Below are 18140 nucleotides of genomic sequence, written 5' to 3'. Positions count from 1 at the left end.
CTGGTTAATTTCAACAGGTTGCACAGGGCTGAGAGTAGATGGTGAGTCTAAGGGAGAAAGAAAGGTGTGCACAAGAAAGATACAATTGCAGAGAACTAGCAGGAGAAAAATGAGGTACAGGGGTACAGAGATCTCAAAGGGGCTGGGGGCATGGGAGGGGGAGGAGGAGCTTCCCAGTGAAAGGGCACCCCAGTGAAAACTATTCACAAATCACTATTTGGCCCAGGGAGAGCCTCACCTGAACACACAATCCAAAAAAAGCTCCAACTGATGGATCAGGCGACTGAAAGGAAGGACGATTCAACCAGCAACTCAGAGGTCATAACAAGGGCCCAAAAGGCAAGGACTGGATGTACACAAACCTCTGGACCACAGGGTAAGGCTGGCGACCGAATCTGCTATAAATGCTCCATGTGGGAGGGTCTTTCTTGGGACGGACATGGGGTTGGGTGGATGTGCGAAGGAAACGGTAGAAGAAGGGAGCGGTGCAGACAAGACGGCAAGGAACTTCCGGGCTGGGAGTGGTTGTGGGTAGAAGCCAGCGTGCTCCCAGCACGCAGGTCACCTCTACATGGACTCACGTGACCACTTCCCAGTGTCTACTGTTTACATTTCCATTAGTAGAGTCACCACGACTCCACTGAGTCTGGGGGCTCCTGTCTTGATTCAAGCTGGCCCCCATACAAAAAGTGGCACCACTCCTCAAAGTGCACACACTCCCAGGAGTGTTTCTTAATGGCTTCTTTATGGAAGTGAAGTGGCTTAGTCAAAGAGTCTACATGTTTAAGATTAGTACATACCAGGGCGCCTGGATGGTTCAGTTCGGTTAAGTGTTGGACTCTTGGTTTCAGCTTAGGTCATGATCTCACAGTTCGTGGGTTTGAGCCTCATATCAGGCTCTGTGCTGTCAGTGTGGGATCTGCTTGGGATTCTCTCTCTTCCTCTCTCTCTGCCCCTTCCTCTCTCTCTCTCTCTCCCCCCCACCTCTCTCTCCCAAAATAAATAAATAAATTTAAAATAAAATATAAAATAAAATAAAATTAGCACATACTGATGATCAAATTATTGCCAGTTTAGACTCCCATTAACATCATACAGATGCCATTTTCCCTACACCTTCACCAAAACTAGAAACAATTAAGAGTCTTCTGTGTTGACAGATTAAAAGCAAAGAATGATATTCCACCCATGTTTTCCTTTGGATTTCTTTGCACCATGCATGTGGTTAAACATGCTGTGGTAGATTGTATTACTACTCACTGATATCTCAGAAGGTTATACACTCTTGCCCTGTGGACTCCAGAATGGCCATGTCACTTGACTTGGTCAAAGAAATGTGGACAGAAGTGTGAGGGTCACTTCAAAGCCAAAGCTTTAAGAGCCTGTGTTTCATCTTTATTTCTGCCATGGGACCAATGTTCTGGACACAGGTTGCTTTGTCCCCAGGATCCGTGTGTGTCAGTAACATGGAACCGCATCTAACTTGTGATGAATGAGTAGCACACGGGAGAAGTAAAACTGGATTGTTTTATTTATTTATTATTTTTTAATTTTTTTTTTCAACGTTTATTTATTTTTGGGACAGAGAGAGACAGAGCATGAACGGGGGAGGGGCAGAGAGAGAGGGAGACACAGAATCGGAAACAGGCTCCAGGCTCTGAGCCATCAGCCCAGAGCCTGACGCGGGGCTCGAACTCACGGACCGCGAGATCGTGACCTGGCTGAAGTTGGACGCTTAACTGACTGCGCCACCCAGGCACCCCAAAACTGGATTGTTTTAAACCAACACTTGGCAAACTTTTTCTAAAAGGGGCCAGATAAGAGCTTTGCTGGCCCTACAATCTCTATTGCAACTACTCAACACTGCCATTGTAGTATGAAAGCAGCCAGAGACAAATATGTAAACAAATGCACCTGTCTGTGTTCCAATAAATCTTTATTTACAAACATAAGCATTGGACTTATTTGGTCTTCATGCTATTATTTGCTGACACCTATAATTAACCACTGAAATTTGGGAGAGTCATAATTTATCATAACACCACCTAGCCTCTTCCTACTAAGATAGCTGTTTGTTAAATAATTTTTTATTAGAAGTTTTTTCCTTTGAGGTTCACTTGTTCATATTTGCCCATTTTCGTATAGGACTATTCATCTTTTTGTTTGATCAATTATGGAAATCTACTGTTTGTTATCTCATTGAAATGTTTCTGCTTTTGTTTTTATTTTGTAACTCACTTGAGAAATTTTTGGTTGTGGAGAATTTTTTGTAAATTTGTTTAGACAAATCAGTTTGTCTTTTCCAAGATGGTTTATGCCAGAGTTTCTCGACCTTGACACTTACTAGCATTTGGGACTGAATAATTCTTTGTCATGAGTGCTGTCCTGTGCCTCATGAGATACTGGGCAACATCCCAGCCATTAGATGCCAGTAGCGTCTTCCTCCCAGTCATGAGAAACAAAAAGATTGCCCAACATTGTCAAATATCCCCTGGGGGACCAAATCAACCAGCACTGAGAACCATTGTTTTATGCCCTATATTTCTTCCTTAAAAAGTCCTTTCTATGTGATATTTATAAGTTTATATCCTTTATCTACTTCTAGTGTTTGTATTATATACATATGTACACATTATTATATTGATTATTATATGTTAATATATATTACCTTATGAAAACATGGTTTCTGTAATGTTTTTAGCCTTCTTATCTATCTATTAACATGAACTTGCTATTCCTCCATGATCAATGCTATAATGTTCCTTTCATAAGACCCACGTCTAGGGGAGCCTGGCTGGCTCAGTCGGTTAAGCGTCCGACTTCGGCTCAATTCATGGTTTTGCCGTTTGTGACTTCGAACCCTGCGTCAGGCTCTGTGCTGACGGTTCAGAGCCTGGAGCCTGCTTCGGATTCTGTGTCTCCTTCTCTCTCTGCCCGTCCCCCGTTTGTGCTCTGTCTCTCTCTGTCTCTCATAAATAAATAAATGTAAAAAAAAAATTTTTTTGTTAAAGACACATCTATCTTGTCTCTCCAAAGTGATAGAAAGACAGAAAAGTTTACTTGAAAATAGTTGATATATAAAGCATATAAATCTATGTTTCCAATGATTAATGACATTAATTTTTTTTTTAGAAAAGAAAAGGAACAACGATGTCAGTTCAAGTTCAACCAGAAGGTGTCAGAAAAATATTCCCCCAAAGAGTAAGTAAGCCAGAGACAGGGACTGGCCGTCAGACATCACTGGTGCCCTGGCCACCTGCCGACTGTTTGTGTCCTCTCTTCCTCCTCTTTCCCTCCCATCTTCGTCCTCCTCCTCCTCTTCCCCCTCCTCCTTTTCGGTGAGCATTCATTTCTCTTCTGCGTTGGTAACATTTCTTCAGCACTGTCCCCTCTCACTCTCCCTTCCCTCTTTAGGCTCCGGCGACATTGGCATTTCTCCTCCCCCCCATGAATTTATCACTGAAGTAGAACAGGGGCTACTTGAGGTAGGGTCCGCAGACTGGTGCCATCCACAAGTCTGTTGGTTGCAAGTCTGCAAAAATAAAGAGCTTATAAATCAACCGTGACACCGAGCACCCCGTTTTCACAGCAGGACCTCCTCAGCGGAGATGCCTTATTTCTATTGGATCAAGCTCCTGTCTTGTCACGCGCCGGCACATTGAGTAGCACTGGTGTGATGCTTAAGAAAGATGCATGTAAATGTACAGCCTGAGGAATTAACACAAAGGCAAAGCCCGCATGTACTTAGCGCCTAGGTTCAGAAACAGAACATAGCCCACACCCATAATCCAATCCCCACCTACACCCCGAGGGTCACCACCAGCCTGAGTTCTCAAAGCATAGGCTCTTTGACACTGGATGCTTCGCCCTCCTTTCCTGCCCAGGGCTTCCTCGGTGTGCCCCCCTCACCTACCCCTTCCCCGAAGCTGACCGCCCTTGTTCACCTTCCCTTTGCTACACATCCCCAGGCCTCACCTTGAACTAAGCGTTCTCTGTCCCAGCAGGCAAAGGCAGGTTTTCCTGACCCGCCTTCGTGGAACCCAGTGTTTTTTTTTTTTTTTTTTCTTCACGGCACTTGTCACGACTAAAATTAACTGTCTGTGTACATCCTGTTCATCGTGTGAAAGTCCGATGAGGCCAGTAAGTGGTCGGTCTTGCTCTTTGCTCTATGCCCAGTGTTCCCGTGCCTCACACAGTGTATACTTAAATAACTGTGCAATCAATACATTATCTATTCTTCTTCATGAAGTGTGACTACCAATACGAGAGACTCCACGTACTCGGAGAATGCACTTGTGCGCATTAGAAAAAGTGCCCTTTCCTCAATACGCTTTACCCACATCTGTCGGAGCTGACTCCTAAAACCAGGTCCTTTGCTGCCCTCTGAGAGAAGGTCCTCGTAGAAAGTATCCAGCTCTGGGATGCCTGGGTGGCTCAGTCGGTTGGGCGGCCGACTTCGGCTCAGGTCATGATCTCATGGTCCGTGAGTTCAAGCCCCGCGTCGGGCTCTGTGCTGACCGCTCAGAGCCTGGAGCCTGTTTCGGATTCTGTGTCTCCCCCTCTGTGACCCTGCCCCATTCATGCTCTGTCTCTCTCTGTCTCAAAAATGAATAAACGTTAAAGAAAAATAAAACATAAAGAAAGTATCCAGCTCTGAGTATGAATCAGAGCCCTCCTTAGAGGTGGGATCCTTGCTCAGTGCACAACGCACCCAACCATGCGCAGAAGCCCTGATAACAACAGAAGTGTACCCACTTTACAATTGGCAAAGCACTTTGTTCTGCATTTTGCCATTTAGCCGTCATATAAGTATTGTTCAGCCCACTTTACGGATTCAATCAGAGCATAAAAGACTTGCATGAACTAAGATCAACCTAGGTGTTCTAAGTGCAAGTTTTTTGTTCTTTGCACTGAAAAAAAAAACAAAAAAAAAAACTCCCCGGTGTCTTTAGGAAACACGAGTAGGAAGCACGAATCTAAGCAGATGCTGAGAGCTGTCTGTCAGCGTCAGCTTCTTCTGTCTCCTTAGCACTTCTGCCCTGGCCGTGCCTTCTGATTTAACGCCGGCTGTCTCTGTGTTGTTATCGACATACAGTAGGGAGTCCTGTTGAGGCATTTCTGACAGTATGAAAGGAACTGGGAGGGGGGGCGTCCAGCAGGTCTGGATTCCACTCCCAGTCCCACCTTGTACCGTGTGGGGATGTCCGGGAACCGGGAATTCTGTCTCCACCTTTGAGCCTGAGTCCCCCATCTATAAAATGGGGATCACCATCATTGCCTTCCCTTTTATAAGTTGTTGTGAAAATAAACTACACAGTGTGTGTGTGTGGCCTTCACTATTGCCTTGATGATGGCTTTTTGTCCAGCCACCCCATCTCCCCACGAACCCTTCGCGTTCAGATCAGGGAGCTCCAGACCTCTCCCCAGGCCATGTCTGACCATGCATGATTTTCACCACGTGCCTTCACCCTGTGTTCTGAAAGGATTCCTGAAGTTCATTTCTCTATGAAGTTTGTTCCCATTCTGCTTTTCTTGCCTCTGTTAGGCTTTCTTTTTGTTTCCTGCACCCTGCTTTCCATTTCCAGGAACTCTCTTTATTAATTGCTCACCTCCATAGCAGGCTCCTCATTGTTTGCTCACGCTTCTGAATGGTGATCTAACAGACGTGGGAGAGCGCCAAGGAGGCCTTGCCCTCAGGGTTCCGTCCTTAAAAAGCCTGTTTCCAAGACGGAGCAGGTGAGACGAAGCTAAATGCAGGATTACTGGAACAGATCAGAAAGCTGTCCCTCCTTAGGCGCAGGGTAGTGGCTTTGGAGCTACCCAGGACAGAAGGTCCTGGCCGACTTGGGAAGCTGCCTGGACCAGGTAAAGGAGGGAGTTCTGCCTGTGCCCGCAACTCTGCACCCTGGCTTGCTGCCCAGAACTCCCAGTGCCGCCCACTGCTCCAGCATCTGCTTGCGAGCCTGTCTGGGACATCTGTTTTGGGACCTATACTTATCATAGGGAATTAGTTCCGTGAGACAGACAACTATGCAAGGTCCCCGATGCCCTGCTAATCCCCCTCGGGGTTTGCGGCAGTGGTCCAAAGTTACCTGTGCCTCTGCCTTGTCTCCCAAGTTAGGAATCCGCCATGGCTGGTCTTCCATTCAACCTTGACAATAATATGCACTTACATACCCTTGCTAGGAAATTGCACAGCCCAGATCGTAAGCCCCGCCAGTCTGGCTCCTGAGGTTGAGCTGTCATCCCCTGGGCCCTATTTATTTAAGTGGGCAGAGTCCGGAGACAGTGGTGGAGCCAGCCAGTCCATGCAAGAATGCTGGCTGGCTTTTGAAACTAAGTTCTTCCCACCCCCCTCACTCCTATCCAGCCCCTGCCCCTCCAAGACTGGACATCCTTCAGCGTTCCGTCCAAGGGAGCCATCCGGTCACTTCTCAGGGATCTCTGCTTTCTCGTCTGCCTCTAGTTCATATCCTTCCAAAGTAACTAACGGTTTCTTCACCGTTAGCATCGATGCCGCTTGTTTCTTTTTCCGGGGAGGCTCTTGCCTTTTCATACATTTCCTTTGGCTCTTGCAATAAGTGTTTGAAGCAAGGGAGAAAGTTGGACTGGCTGTTCTCCTAGCCTCATTCTGCATGTAACATCCTGTGTAACTCAACACAAGCCATGGGCAGCGACTTCTCCTCGCCCCCAGAGACGGCTCCTGCAGTCTATCTGGAATGAATTCGCCCACGGTGAGGCTGTGGTAAAAAGCGGCAGGAGTGGCTGGTATTTATTTTAAACTCTTTTCCAACTGCTTCTCTCCTGAATCAATACCCCCACATCCCTGCTCAACGTTTCACCGTTGCCAAATCTCTCCATGTGCAATTTGCAGATTAAGCTAGAGTTCTTGGCGGTGAGGGGGGGTGGGGTGGGGGTGGGGGGTTCTTTTTCGACTCATGGAGGGAGAAACAGAAAAGCAACAAAATGAAAAAAGACGGCAGAAAATGAAGACTGACACTAATCTCTCGGTGCTGAGCACCTCACTTACCCCGCCTTGGTGTCAATCAGGTGATAAGATTATAAACAAAGACCTTTCTTCCAGCTACCCGAGCACCAGGAAATATTCTGGGCCGGCCACTTCTATCCGGGTAGAGGGATAAACAGGTTGCTTATGGAATAAAGGAGCGGTGGGTGATAGCCAATTAGCTTATGAATTGAAACCCACCACAGGAGCCCTATCTGCTTTACCAAACATTTTGTTTGATGCAGTGTTGGTGGTGATGGCTTTGTTGATCAGAAACTACTCTGTACACGTGGCTAATCTGCCACTCAAAATGGAGGAAGTGCTGCCAGTTAGCCAGAGGCTGTTCCCCAATGCCATTTACGTGATTATTGTTACTATTACTGTCGTTAGAGTTCGGGGCAAGGGGAAGGCCGGAAAGAGAGAAAACGAAGACTGAGCGAAACTATACTCTTCTACTTTCCCTTCTACTTCCAGAAAAACCCGAAGACGACCCTGTGGATTTTCACTCTCCTAAACTTCCCGTGACGTGTGGCGAAGCTAGAGGGATTTTATATAAGGAGAGACTGAAACGAGGTGGGTTTCCTGATCTTCTGCTTTTTGGAACGCCCGGAGCCACTAGACGAGAGGAAAATACCCATGTGTCTCCTTGTCCAGGAGATAAACCCCGCAAGCTAGGCTGCAGAGAAGGAAGTGCCTTGTTAACAAGGAATTTTCGCTTTTCCGCGTCGTGGTGAACCCGGCTGCCAGGCCACTCCACCACCGTGGACCCAGTGGCAATACTTGCCACATGCAGATGTCGCACAAAATGCAAACCCTCTCCCGCTCCCACAGGGTTCAGGGCTTCCTTCAGCCTGGGAGAGGAGGAATCCAGGCTCGCCTGCTATCCTGCCTCCCTGCAGAGAGTCTCTCTGGACCCAGGCAGGCGGAACAACCGCAATTAGGGGTTTGGAGGTCTAGGGTGAATTCACAGAGCATGAGATTGGGTCCAGGAATGGGCCGTCTTTATCCTCCAGGATCCTCAGAGAAGTGCATTCAGAACGAGGAGGGAATTTGGTTCACCCCAAAAGAATTTGAAATTGAAGGAAAACGGGCAACTTCAAGGAAATGGAAACAGAGTGTGCATTGCAGAGGAAAGACCTTAGAAGAGCTGCTGAAGGTATTATGACAGGGGACGGATGGGTGATGGGTTTAATTCTTGCAGGATGAGCGCAATTTCAGTTACAGAAATGTGAAGAAATTTCCATTAGGATTGACAAAGAGCTCAATTTTTTATAGAGAAAAGTTATGGGTGATAAAATTAGAAAGGTTGGTGCTGACCGTGGAGAACTTTAAATGTGAGCAAAGGGCTGTGAGGTCAGGAGAGACTTAAGAAGCTTAGCCTGGGGGTACTGGGTGGAGTAAACCAGGGGAAGCCAGATTGAGACCCAGATCTCTGAGAGCTTCCCTGCGCCCTCCGCCCAGTAAAGGCCTCCTCCAGACCCAGCTTATCTGGACCCCTGGGTGACGCATTTCTAGACCGTCCTGTCCATGGGCAGTGTCTCCTCTGCACTTCCCTGGCTCACACTCAATCCTCTGAGCCACAAACAAGGCTACTAATCTCTGTGATCCCAGACCCCAACACCAGGCCTCAAAAAACACCCAAAAAGAATATCACTGGGATGAAATCACAAGGATTTTACCTACCAAGGAAGAAATGGAGAGGAGAATGTGGGTGGGAAAGGAACTGGGAAGGAAGGACTAATGGGTCTTGGGTTTGAGTAACAGGAAAAAAAATGAGTTTATCAAGTGACGTTCAGAAGAAGAGCCGATTGGAGGTTGGAGCTAATGGTGTTGCTTTCAGACACCTTGGGTTTGAGACCCGGTAGGACGTCCAGGTATAAATATTCACTAGGAAGTGGGAACTTCGATATGGACGAAAGAAGAGCTTCCCGGATAACCTCGTTCATTGACCCCTTCTCTCTTTCAGAAAGGACTTTTGTTCTGTCCCCCAAGAATAAATGTCAAGAGAAAGGTAAATAGCAGGTGAATTTCTACCACATTTTCAGTCGCCATGTTGCACACTCTCTACATCCAAAGGCTCACCTTCAAGTCCTCAAGGTCCCCGGCCCTGGGTCACCTTTACTTTTAGTCATTGCATCTTCACGACAATGGCATTGGCACGCTGGTACATGTATGTACCCCTGTTGTTTTCATAATTTGGGAGGGGGACACAAAAACTCTTTAAAATAAAGATTAGAACAAAAACTGATGATGTACATGTGTTTTAGAAAAAGAACCGGGTGTTTGGATGATGACAAACCAAAGGTGTCAGAAATAGAATGCTCTAGTTTGAGAGGTAAATGTGATACGGAGATAGACAAAAACGGTATGTGAAAAGAGCAAGGAGACCATCCTTGATTGAACACAAAGAATTCCTCAATTCAACGGGCTCGTGATCAGTGGCCCCAAAATGGAATCGCATTTGAATTGAGCTTTGCCTCTGCCTAGAGTCCCTCCAGGTGAAAAGGGCAGGCATCCATTGTCTGTACCAGCTGCTCCTTCTCATCCTTCTTTGCTTGCTTAAACATGTCCTCAAGACGCAAATCTCATTCATGAACTTCCCATAAGATAGGAACCTTCAGCAGAGGCAATGGTGCCTTTCCCACCGTGCCCTGAAGGGCTGGCCTGACCCTTAGCTGGATTCATTGAAAAGACAAAGTGTCCTCCCAATGCTGTTTATTGTATGAAACATCTTTTCCATGCTGATTTGCAATATCTTGATATGTACAGGGAGGCTCCTTGTAATAGCCAAAAATTAGGGAAGAATCCTGCCCATGGACAGGATGGTCTGGAAATGCGTCACCCAGGGGTCCAGATAAGCTGGGTCTGGAGGCGGCCTTTACTGGGTGGAGGGCGCAGGGAATGCCCTTCAGTCAATGGAAAACCACCCAAGGGTTCTAAAGTCAAGAAAGCTTCTGGACACTTAAACTGGTAGTGATATATATGGAAGGAGCCCAGTTTTGTTTACGTGACTATGAAGGTCTATGATTGCAAATATCTGAGTGAATTGGTTATTTGGGGATAGGATTATAGGGAGCATTTGCCTTCCATATTATACATTTATGTACAGGTAGAATTTTCCTAATGACCATTTATTACTTTTGTAAACAGCAAAAAAAAAAAAAAAAAACAATAAAAATATTTTTAATCCAGAGCTTTAATTAATGGTCCCAATATTCTAGTCGCTGCTCGCTCATGATACCACATGTCCGTACATGATAGCCAGAAGCACACTTGGCCTGACCTTTCAGTCCCACCTAGGAGAAGCCACGTTGGGATAACAAGACTAAGTTTAGTTCTGACTACAAATGGGCTAACGCAGGCCCTTTCTTCAGCAACGTTGTCTAATACATCACTGTTGCTCTGCCGTATACCCGTTCTCTGTTGGTGTCTACCTTTGTATGTGTGTACCATCAAGAGACCTGATGCTGATACTCCAAATGTGTGTTTTGGGGTTTCCCTGCAGGACGCTGCTTCCATGACCCAAGGCAAAATGAGCACAGGCTGAGTGTTTGTGAGAACCTCCATCTCTAGAAGGGCTCAGGATGCAGACAGAGGTGGTTACTCTAATGGCATACGGTGGGAACTGAGAACAGCTTTTTGCTTTATTTTGAACAGATTCTAGAGCCTTTGACTTAAGGGATTCTCATTCAAAGTGGGTCAATTTGCAAGTAAGCCTAAATGGGCATATGTAAAATCTGTAAATGAGGAATGTGTTACCTTGAATCCAAAGGCCTAAAAGATGTTGGGCAAGAGTTGAGGGCATTGAGAGGGTCAATAATCGTTTCTTGACTGTGTCAGGGACAGAACAGCCTTCAAATGATCAAATGATGCCCAGAAATTTGCTGAGCTGATGGGGCCCTGTGCTATGTGTGCACAATGGCCTATCCCTCTCTGAGAGCTCCTTTGTGAGTCATTGTATATTCTGAATGAGTGTGTCAAATGAGAAGGATGTCATCGGGGTAGTGTCAGACTTGCGCTCCTGGGGCAAGTCGGATGCAGTTAAGATCTTGCCTGCACAGGGTGTGTGTGATGATAAAGCTGTTGAGACACTGCAGGGAGCAAGGAGGGCTGTATCCCCACAGCTGCAAGGCAGCTGAGGTGCTGTTGGCATAGGCACAGAACAGAACTTACTAGCCAAATATGGGACAGCAAAACACTTGCCAGGTGGATGGTGCCAGTCATTTCAATAATATTGTGTGTAGGGAACTTAATGGGTGGAGCTCCTTTTGAGTAATTATATCCCACTGGATTTAAGCAAGTTACCCTCTACCCTCATAGGGAGTTTCCAAAGGTAAACTAGAGGGAAAACAGTTACACCTCACACCTCACTTTAACCATCAAAATTGTTGCCCCCTGGTCATAATACCCACTGCCCTGAAATATCCTGTAGTGAACGTGCATGCTCTTACCTGACGACTAACGAAGTAAGATAAAATTAAGCTTTTGACACTTAACAATCAGCCTTACAAAAAGGAGCCCACGGATCGTTCCCCTCTGTTAAAACAGTGAATGGAATCCAGTATAAATTTCAAGGATCAAAACTTATCATACGAGATGCAGGAGTGATTATTTCTACTCTTCCACTATTTGCCCAGTTTGGTCTGTTCTTGAACTTGAAAAGAATGAGCGGTCCCTCATGGTAGATGACTGCAACCTCAGGGCCATGGCCCAGCAGACCCAACACAACTCAAAGAGTAAGCCAGTTAGAAGAACCAGTTAACCAACCAGAGCAAGAGAAGACAGACCCCTGGTCACCAAAACTCCCTGCCTGTTGAGCCGATGTCGTGGTTACGTGCAGCGAGGTGGGATCAACTGGGTTCAGATATCGAAGGTGATGATGCAACACTCACACCTAGCGAGTATGAAATGATTTATCACTCACATACTGAGGCTTCCTACGGAGGGCCGGGCAGGTTGCCAAGCTGGTCTGAAAATGCCTGAGTGGCGAGAGGGAATAGCTCCAGGTTTTACCATGACTATGGGTACGGTCAAGGTGAGAATTCCCTTGCTGGGGCAGAGCTTGTCTGGTTTGAACTTCTCTCTGAGGCCAGGAGGGGGAGCGCATGAGCTTCCTTATCGACTTGCCGACTTGCGGAGAGGTGGTGAAAGGGGTAAGAGAGAGAGGTGGGACTTGAAGCTGTCAGCAGTGGAGCAGAAAAGCCAGAGTCAGAAGGTGACCGTGCAGTTGTACGTCCTTTCTCTCATTCGCTGTCATATCATGTGTGTTGGAAACTATCCTACTCCAGAGCCTAAGGAAGGCGGTGTTTTGTGCTGGTCACAGACTATCCATAACCAATGTGGTTAGACGGGCCGTTGTGGTTCTTAATATAATCGCAAGGTGCCTTCCAGCAATAACCATCAGGAAACTGAAAAAAAAATTTTTATTACTTTTTATTACTTACAGGACATGGAAATTACAGAGCACGCCTGGGGCCATACAGTGAGGTGGCCAAGAGATTGATGGAGAGAGAGAGAGAGAGAAGGAGAGAAAGAGAGAGAGAGAGAAAGAGCACAGGTGAGGGTGGGGGCCTAGGGCTTTGCAGGCTCACTCTTTATTGGTGAATTTAAAACATAACAGCTGGAATTTAAAGTGTGAGAAGAGAAAGAAAAAGAAAAAAACAAGCGACCCAAATGGTCAGTTCTTGAAATCAACCAAGATCTCTGACACAAAGGAGCCTCTGTGGGGACAGGCAGCCTGGCTCTTTATCTAGTTGTGTGGCTGGCAGTGCATTTACTCCAGAAATAAGGAGATAGCTGTCTTTGATGGGGTGCTAGAACAATCCAGGCTTCAGTCAGGCACTTGCATTACAAAAAAAGGAGAAAAGAAAAAAGCTGTCAGGACTCACACCACAGAGGGACTGGGGCTCTGGATCTAGCCAAGGTCTCAACTGGGAGGAGGGGGGAGGTCTGGGCTGTGGGAAGCTGGCATCTGCATCCCGGGCCTAGGCAGGTCGGGTGTCCAGTCAGAGGGCACTCCAGGGACAAAGAAAGGCACACTGGTGAGTTCGGGATGGAAGGCCAGAAAGTTCACCTGAACTTCAAGGTTGGCAGGGAGCCCTCTTTATGGAGTCCTGGGGCCCTCCGAAGTAGAATTTGCTCCGGAAGCCTCCCCAACTAAGACCGTGATGAATTTCATCCCCAAATCAAAGGGAATTTTTACTCTGACTGAGTGGCTGGTTTTGAGAATGGACAAGACATTTCCATCCCTCCCGCCCTCACCCAGGTCCTTGTGCTTGTGTTGTGGACAGTTGAGGGTAGTGGCAGGATTTCTCTCCTTAGCTGTAACTGATCCCCAGCCTCCTCGATCCTCTGCTCCAGCTCCTAATGGTCTATTTCCTGCCTTTTCACCTCCCAGAGGCACAGACAGAAAGGTGCCTCTTCCTGACGCCTACCTTCAGTGCAGAGAAAACATTCCCCTTGTGTGTAAAGCCCCACTGTCCATCTTGCGGGGTCAGGAGAACAGGGGCTCCTGCCTGTAGGTCTTTATCCAGCAGTAAAGATCACCTGGAGAATTTACTGGATCACATTCTAAGGCCATGAGAAAGACAGTGATTTCTGAGGCCCACAAAACAACCCGTTTGTACAGCAGCGATCTGTCTTTGTGTTTCCATCAGGAACTGTTCTGGGTCTGCCCAGCACGCTTGCCTGGGACGGCACACAGCGGACGGGAACAGCTCTGAACCCCGGCACGGGCAGCCCAAATACTGTTGTGTTGACTTTGCAGAAAAAAAAAAAAAAAAAAAAAAAGCATCTTGCCTTCCCAGGCTTGTAAAAAAGAGTAAGTTGCCTAAAGCTGTGTTTCCTCAAAAGTCATGTACTTCCAAAGCGCCTGGGGTCCTGTTAAAACAGATTCCAATTCAGCGGATCTGCCTCTCTCACCGCCTCCCAGGTAACGGTGATGCCCTTGGTCCTCAGACCACGCTCTGTGCAGAAAGGGCTTAAATGACCTTCCAGTCCCTTCCGGCTCTGACAATGTGCGGTTCAAGGGGCAACTTGAGGATTCTTGCCGTCTGCTTTCCTGCGATCGATCGATCGGAAAGGCCAGGCTGGTGCTCCATCGGTGCTCTCTCGGAGCACTGTGGTCAGCTGGAGACATCCGCTCTGGAACACACAAGGACGGTGTGTTCCAAGGCCCCTTGGTGTCGGTGTGCTGTGGGTCTCACTGATGCCATCCCTGCCGCATTATCTCCGCTTCCAGGGGGAAACCTCCAAGGAATGTGAGGTGTGCTGTAGAGGGGGACCATGTCTCTGCTGTGTCCCTTGTCCGAGAGCCTTTCGTGAGGACTCACATCCCGCCTGCAGAGGCTGAGAGGTAAGCGAGACCCAGCCCCGCCTTCCGCACGCCCACTCTGCCCGCTTCTGCTCTGGTCGCCCATCTCCGGGCAGAAAAGCCGGATGTGTAAGCATCGTGGCTCGGGGGTGGCCCAGCACAGCTGGATGGGGCGGCAGCCTATGTTCCGTCTGATATGTGTCTGGTATCTGGCTCTCTGAGTCTGCCACCGAGCCTCCTTGACTCCCCAATGCCACTGTCCGTGGGAGGTGCCCTTTCCTGGTTTTGCAAACCTGCCTCCTGTCCCAGGGGCTTGGGAATGGGAACCGTCAGTTGTTCGTGATCTGCAACTGTTCGGAAAGGTAGGAAATGTGGCCTGGTCTGTGCATTTTACCATGGGCTCAACAGGCTGTTAGAGGCCTTGGTCCCCAAGGGTTAAGGCCCAGATTGGACCCTTGGGCGCTGCACGCAGGACTCCCAGCAGCTCAGACAGGGAAAGGAGGACCCACCACTCACCCTGACCCTGCCCTCCACGCATGGAGTTCCCTGTTGCCACCCTCGATGGGAGGACGGTCATGGGCTCAGGCCCCACGTGGGAGTCCTGGAGACTCTGGGAGGGTCCCCTGCATCTCCCAGATGTATCCATCAGCCATGTCTAAAAGGAGAACAATAGCAGCAGTAGGGACAGCGGCTGTTCCCAGGGGCCTTGCCCCCCGCTCACTTCTGCCTGTCCTCCCAGGAGCCCGTGGAGTTGCACCTTCTGCAGGATGGAGTCTTCGGGAAGGCAGCAGTGTTGCAGGAAATCTGAGGTCCTGGAGAGGCTGATACAGCCTGAGGAGCAGTTGGTGAGCTGGGTGCAAACTCCACCTTCCCCCTGACAGCGAGAAGTCCAACGGGACGAGGGGGAGGGGAAGGGCGCCCGAGGGAGCTTTTGGCGTCTGTCTTCTGAGGATGGAGATTCGGTGCCTGAACATAGTTCAACGCGCACCGCGGTCCTTTGGCAAACATGGTTGGACGGCTGGCTGGGTCTGCCTGGGCACAGGCCTGGCTTCACTTTCTCTGAGCTGCATTTCACTGTAAAAGTCTCTTCACATTTTACAGAAATGTGGGTTCCTCCTCTTGAAGGCCTACTGTCACCCACAAAGCTCCTTTTTTGCAGAAACCCCACATAATATAAGTCATGTTTTATGATTCTCGTCCTCCGGGCATCTCTCTTATGTACAACTCTCTCTGGAATTTTGGAGTGTGACTCCTGCAGGCACCCCTGCTTGCAGAGAGCGGGTTTGGCTGCAGACTGTGGAGAGGGACCCCCTGGGTCCCACTCCACCCGCCGCGTCCTGGTTCTGGGACACCGGGCGACTTGTTCCGCCTCCCATGTACCTCAGTTTCATCCTCCCTTAGGTGGAAACGTCTTTCTTACAGATAGCACAGGGTTTAGAGCACCGTCTCGGGGGACTTGGAGTCCAGCTCCACCACTGGTTAGCCTTGAAATCCTGGGTAGGCGGCTGAACTCCATCCCCTGGATTTGTCATCTAGAAAATGGGGGTAATGACAGCCCCTGCATCATTGGGTTGTTGGAGGATCATGAGTTAATATCATGGCAGTGCCTAGAACGGTGCTTGGCATAGACATGGCAGATGGTAATATCATTACCACACCGGACATGAAGGCTTGTTATATTTCAGGATCCATTATATTGCTGGATCCATTATATTTCAGGATCCAGTTACATTACTGGATCCATTCCAGTAACAATGGCTGTGCTCATATCACCCCTTTGGTGGCTTTGTCCCTAGATTCGCGATTATGGAGAGCCCTTTAAGGAAGCCGTGTGGTTGGACCTGGTTAAGGAAAGGTTGACTGAGAAAGTGTATACAGTGCCGTGCTTTGTGCGGGACGTGCGCCTGATCTTTCGCAACCATAAAATGTTTTACAAGGTAAAGGGCTTCTCCTCTTTCTTTTGCACGTCCTCTCCAATTGTCCCTAATTTCCGGGACAGCAGAACTCTGCAAGAGTTGTACGGACCTTGTCCCAGAGAGAGGTCAAAAAGAGTAGGATTACAGAAGAAAACAGCCTGTAAATTCCAGCGGTGGTGAGGAGGATGTCCGAGGGGATAGCAAGCAGGACAGGGAAGAATCCTTGTAAACAGCACCTGAAAAAAAGCTCCATCCTCCACTCGAGGACAGACAAGACAGTCCCACCGAGGACAATCCATTTCATCCTGCCTCCTCGTTCAGAGAGGAAAGGTAGTTAACGGTTACATTGTTCTGCACGCCTCAGAAATACAGAAATCAATGAATGAACTAAACTTGATGAAATAACTTAAACTCCCAGAATGCTCATACTAGGATTGTTCTACTCCTAAATTTCCAAGTGGCCTCAAACATCCAGACTTGTCTCAGGTGGTGGTGGCTTCATCCTTTGTCAGTAGGGAGAGACAACTAGTTGTGCTATTGTGCAAGCCGACGCGTTCTTAACTTTACTTTGCTGAGTTTATCCTGATTTTTTCCTATCATTTGTGCAGATATTTCTTGGGAAGTACCTAAGGAAGATTTCTACCTCCACCCAGCCTCCTTCCCCTTCTTCCCATGGCACAAGCTGGCCTGCTCCCAAACCACAAACTGTAAACTGGTGTCTGTGCAGGGAGCTGGAGGGAGAAAGAGTCTACCCAGGGAGCCCCTCCATGCCTGGCCCAGTCTTAGCCTTGGAGAACGGAACCTCATCTTTCCTTCCGAGAGTGGGGCTGTCAAGAAATGCTTTATCTTTATCTATTTTACACCAAGTTCAGGCTTTGCTGTGATCAAAATCGGCTCTCCAGCCCCGACCATTTGTCAGTTCCAAGTTAGGAACTGGGCAGAGGCTCATCCATTTCAATATTATGGCAGCAGCATTTCCCCCCCAAACTACACACACACACACACACACACACACACACACTGCCTGGCTGATGGGAAAGCACAGCATTCAGGACAGGGAGGGCGGGGCTCCAAAAAATGCAAGCGATTTGATGGTCCTGATTCTTTGTCCTTAGACACCTGTTTGCCTTTTTTTTTTTTTTTTTTTTTTTTTTTTTTTGTCTTTCAGGCTTCTGACTTTGGTCAGATAGGATTGGACTTGGAGGCAGAATTTGAACAGGACCTCAAAGAGATGTTTATTTTTTGCAAAGCCAATGAAAACAGCTTCCAGACTCTTTGACCGTGTTCTAGAAAAACTAAGGCACCCCAACTTCAGGATCCAGATGATGTGACCCTGGCCGTCTTTAGACAGCCAGTGAGTCTAGAATGTTATTGGCTGCCCTCTTGACTCAAAGCCAGAGCCTTGTACCATCATCACACCTGTCTTTTCTTTCTACACCTAAAAGTGTGTGTGTGTGTGTGTGTGTGTGCGTGAAATACACTTCTCGTCCCCATCTAAGGCCTCTTCCTTCTCAATATTTACATCTCTCTTCTCCCACAGTATATATACTCATTTGTTCAACTAAAACAATACTACAACAATAGCTTCAGAATTTCTACCCTCACATCACTATGAAAAAGAAACTAAACTGAATTCTAAAGTTGTATGCAATTGATTTTTGTATATATATATATATATATATATATATATATATATATATTTCAATATCATTGCAGAGAGTGTTTTTCAGAATTTTTGTTCCTGCACTTATGAAAGAGGTTGGTCCTCACACTTCTATGTCCTGTCATAATCAGATGTAGGGCTACCCCAGCTGGGTACGATAATCCCTAACATCTTCTACCTTTTTATATGCTCTGGAATAGTTTATAATGTTTTCAAAGAACCAGCTCGTAAAATTTTATAGCC

At 47.6% G+C, this 18140-nt stretch overlaps 1 protein-coding gene across 1 annotated transcript in view; it reads left to right on the top strand.

Moving 5' to 3' along the window:
* The window catches only part of SP110 (SP110 nuclear body protein), a 32151-nt gene extending 14242 nt beyond the window's left edge, over nt 1-17909 (top strand). The window contains 11 exon segments of the mRNA XM_045475159.1: nt 184-376; nt 3133-3201; nt 7481-7579; nt 8020-8162; nt 8973-9017; nt 14247-14332; nt 14334-14360; nt 15058-15163; nt 15420-15500; nt 16115-16255; nt 17403-17909. Coding sequence (XP_045331115.1) covers nt 184-376; nt 3133-3201; nt 7481-7579; nt 8020-8162; nt 8973-9017; nt 14247-14332; nt 14334-14360; nt 15058-15163; nt 15420-15500; nt 16115-16255; nt 17403-17513 — 1101 coding nt within the window. The 3' untranslated portion in view covers nt 17514-17909.
* The last annotated feature ends 231 nt before the right edge of the window (nt 17910-18140 follow it).

The sequence above is a fragment of the Leopardus geoffroyi genome, chromosome C1 (genome assembly GCF_018350155.1).
Source record: "Leopardus geoffroyi isolate Oge1 chromosome C1, O.geoffroyi_Oge1_pat1.0, whole genome shotgun sequence".
Classification (NCBI taxonomy): domain Eukaryota; kingdom Metazoa; phylum Chordata; class Mammalia; order Carnivora; family Felidae; genus Leopardus; species Leopardus geoffroyi.
Note: the sequence above shows the minus strand (reverse complement) of the source record. Positions and strands in the feature narration are given on the sequence as shown.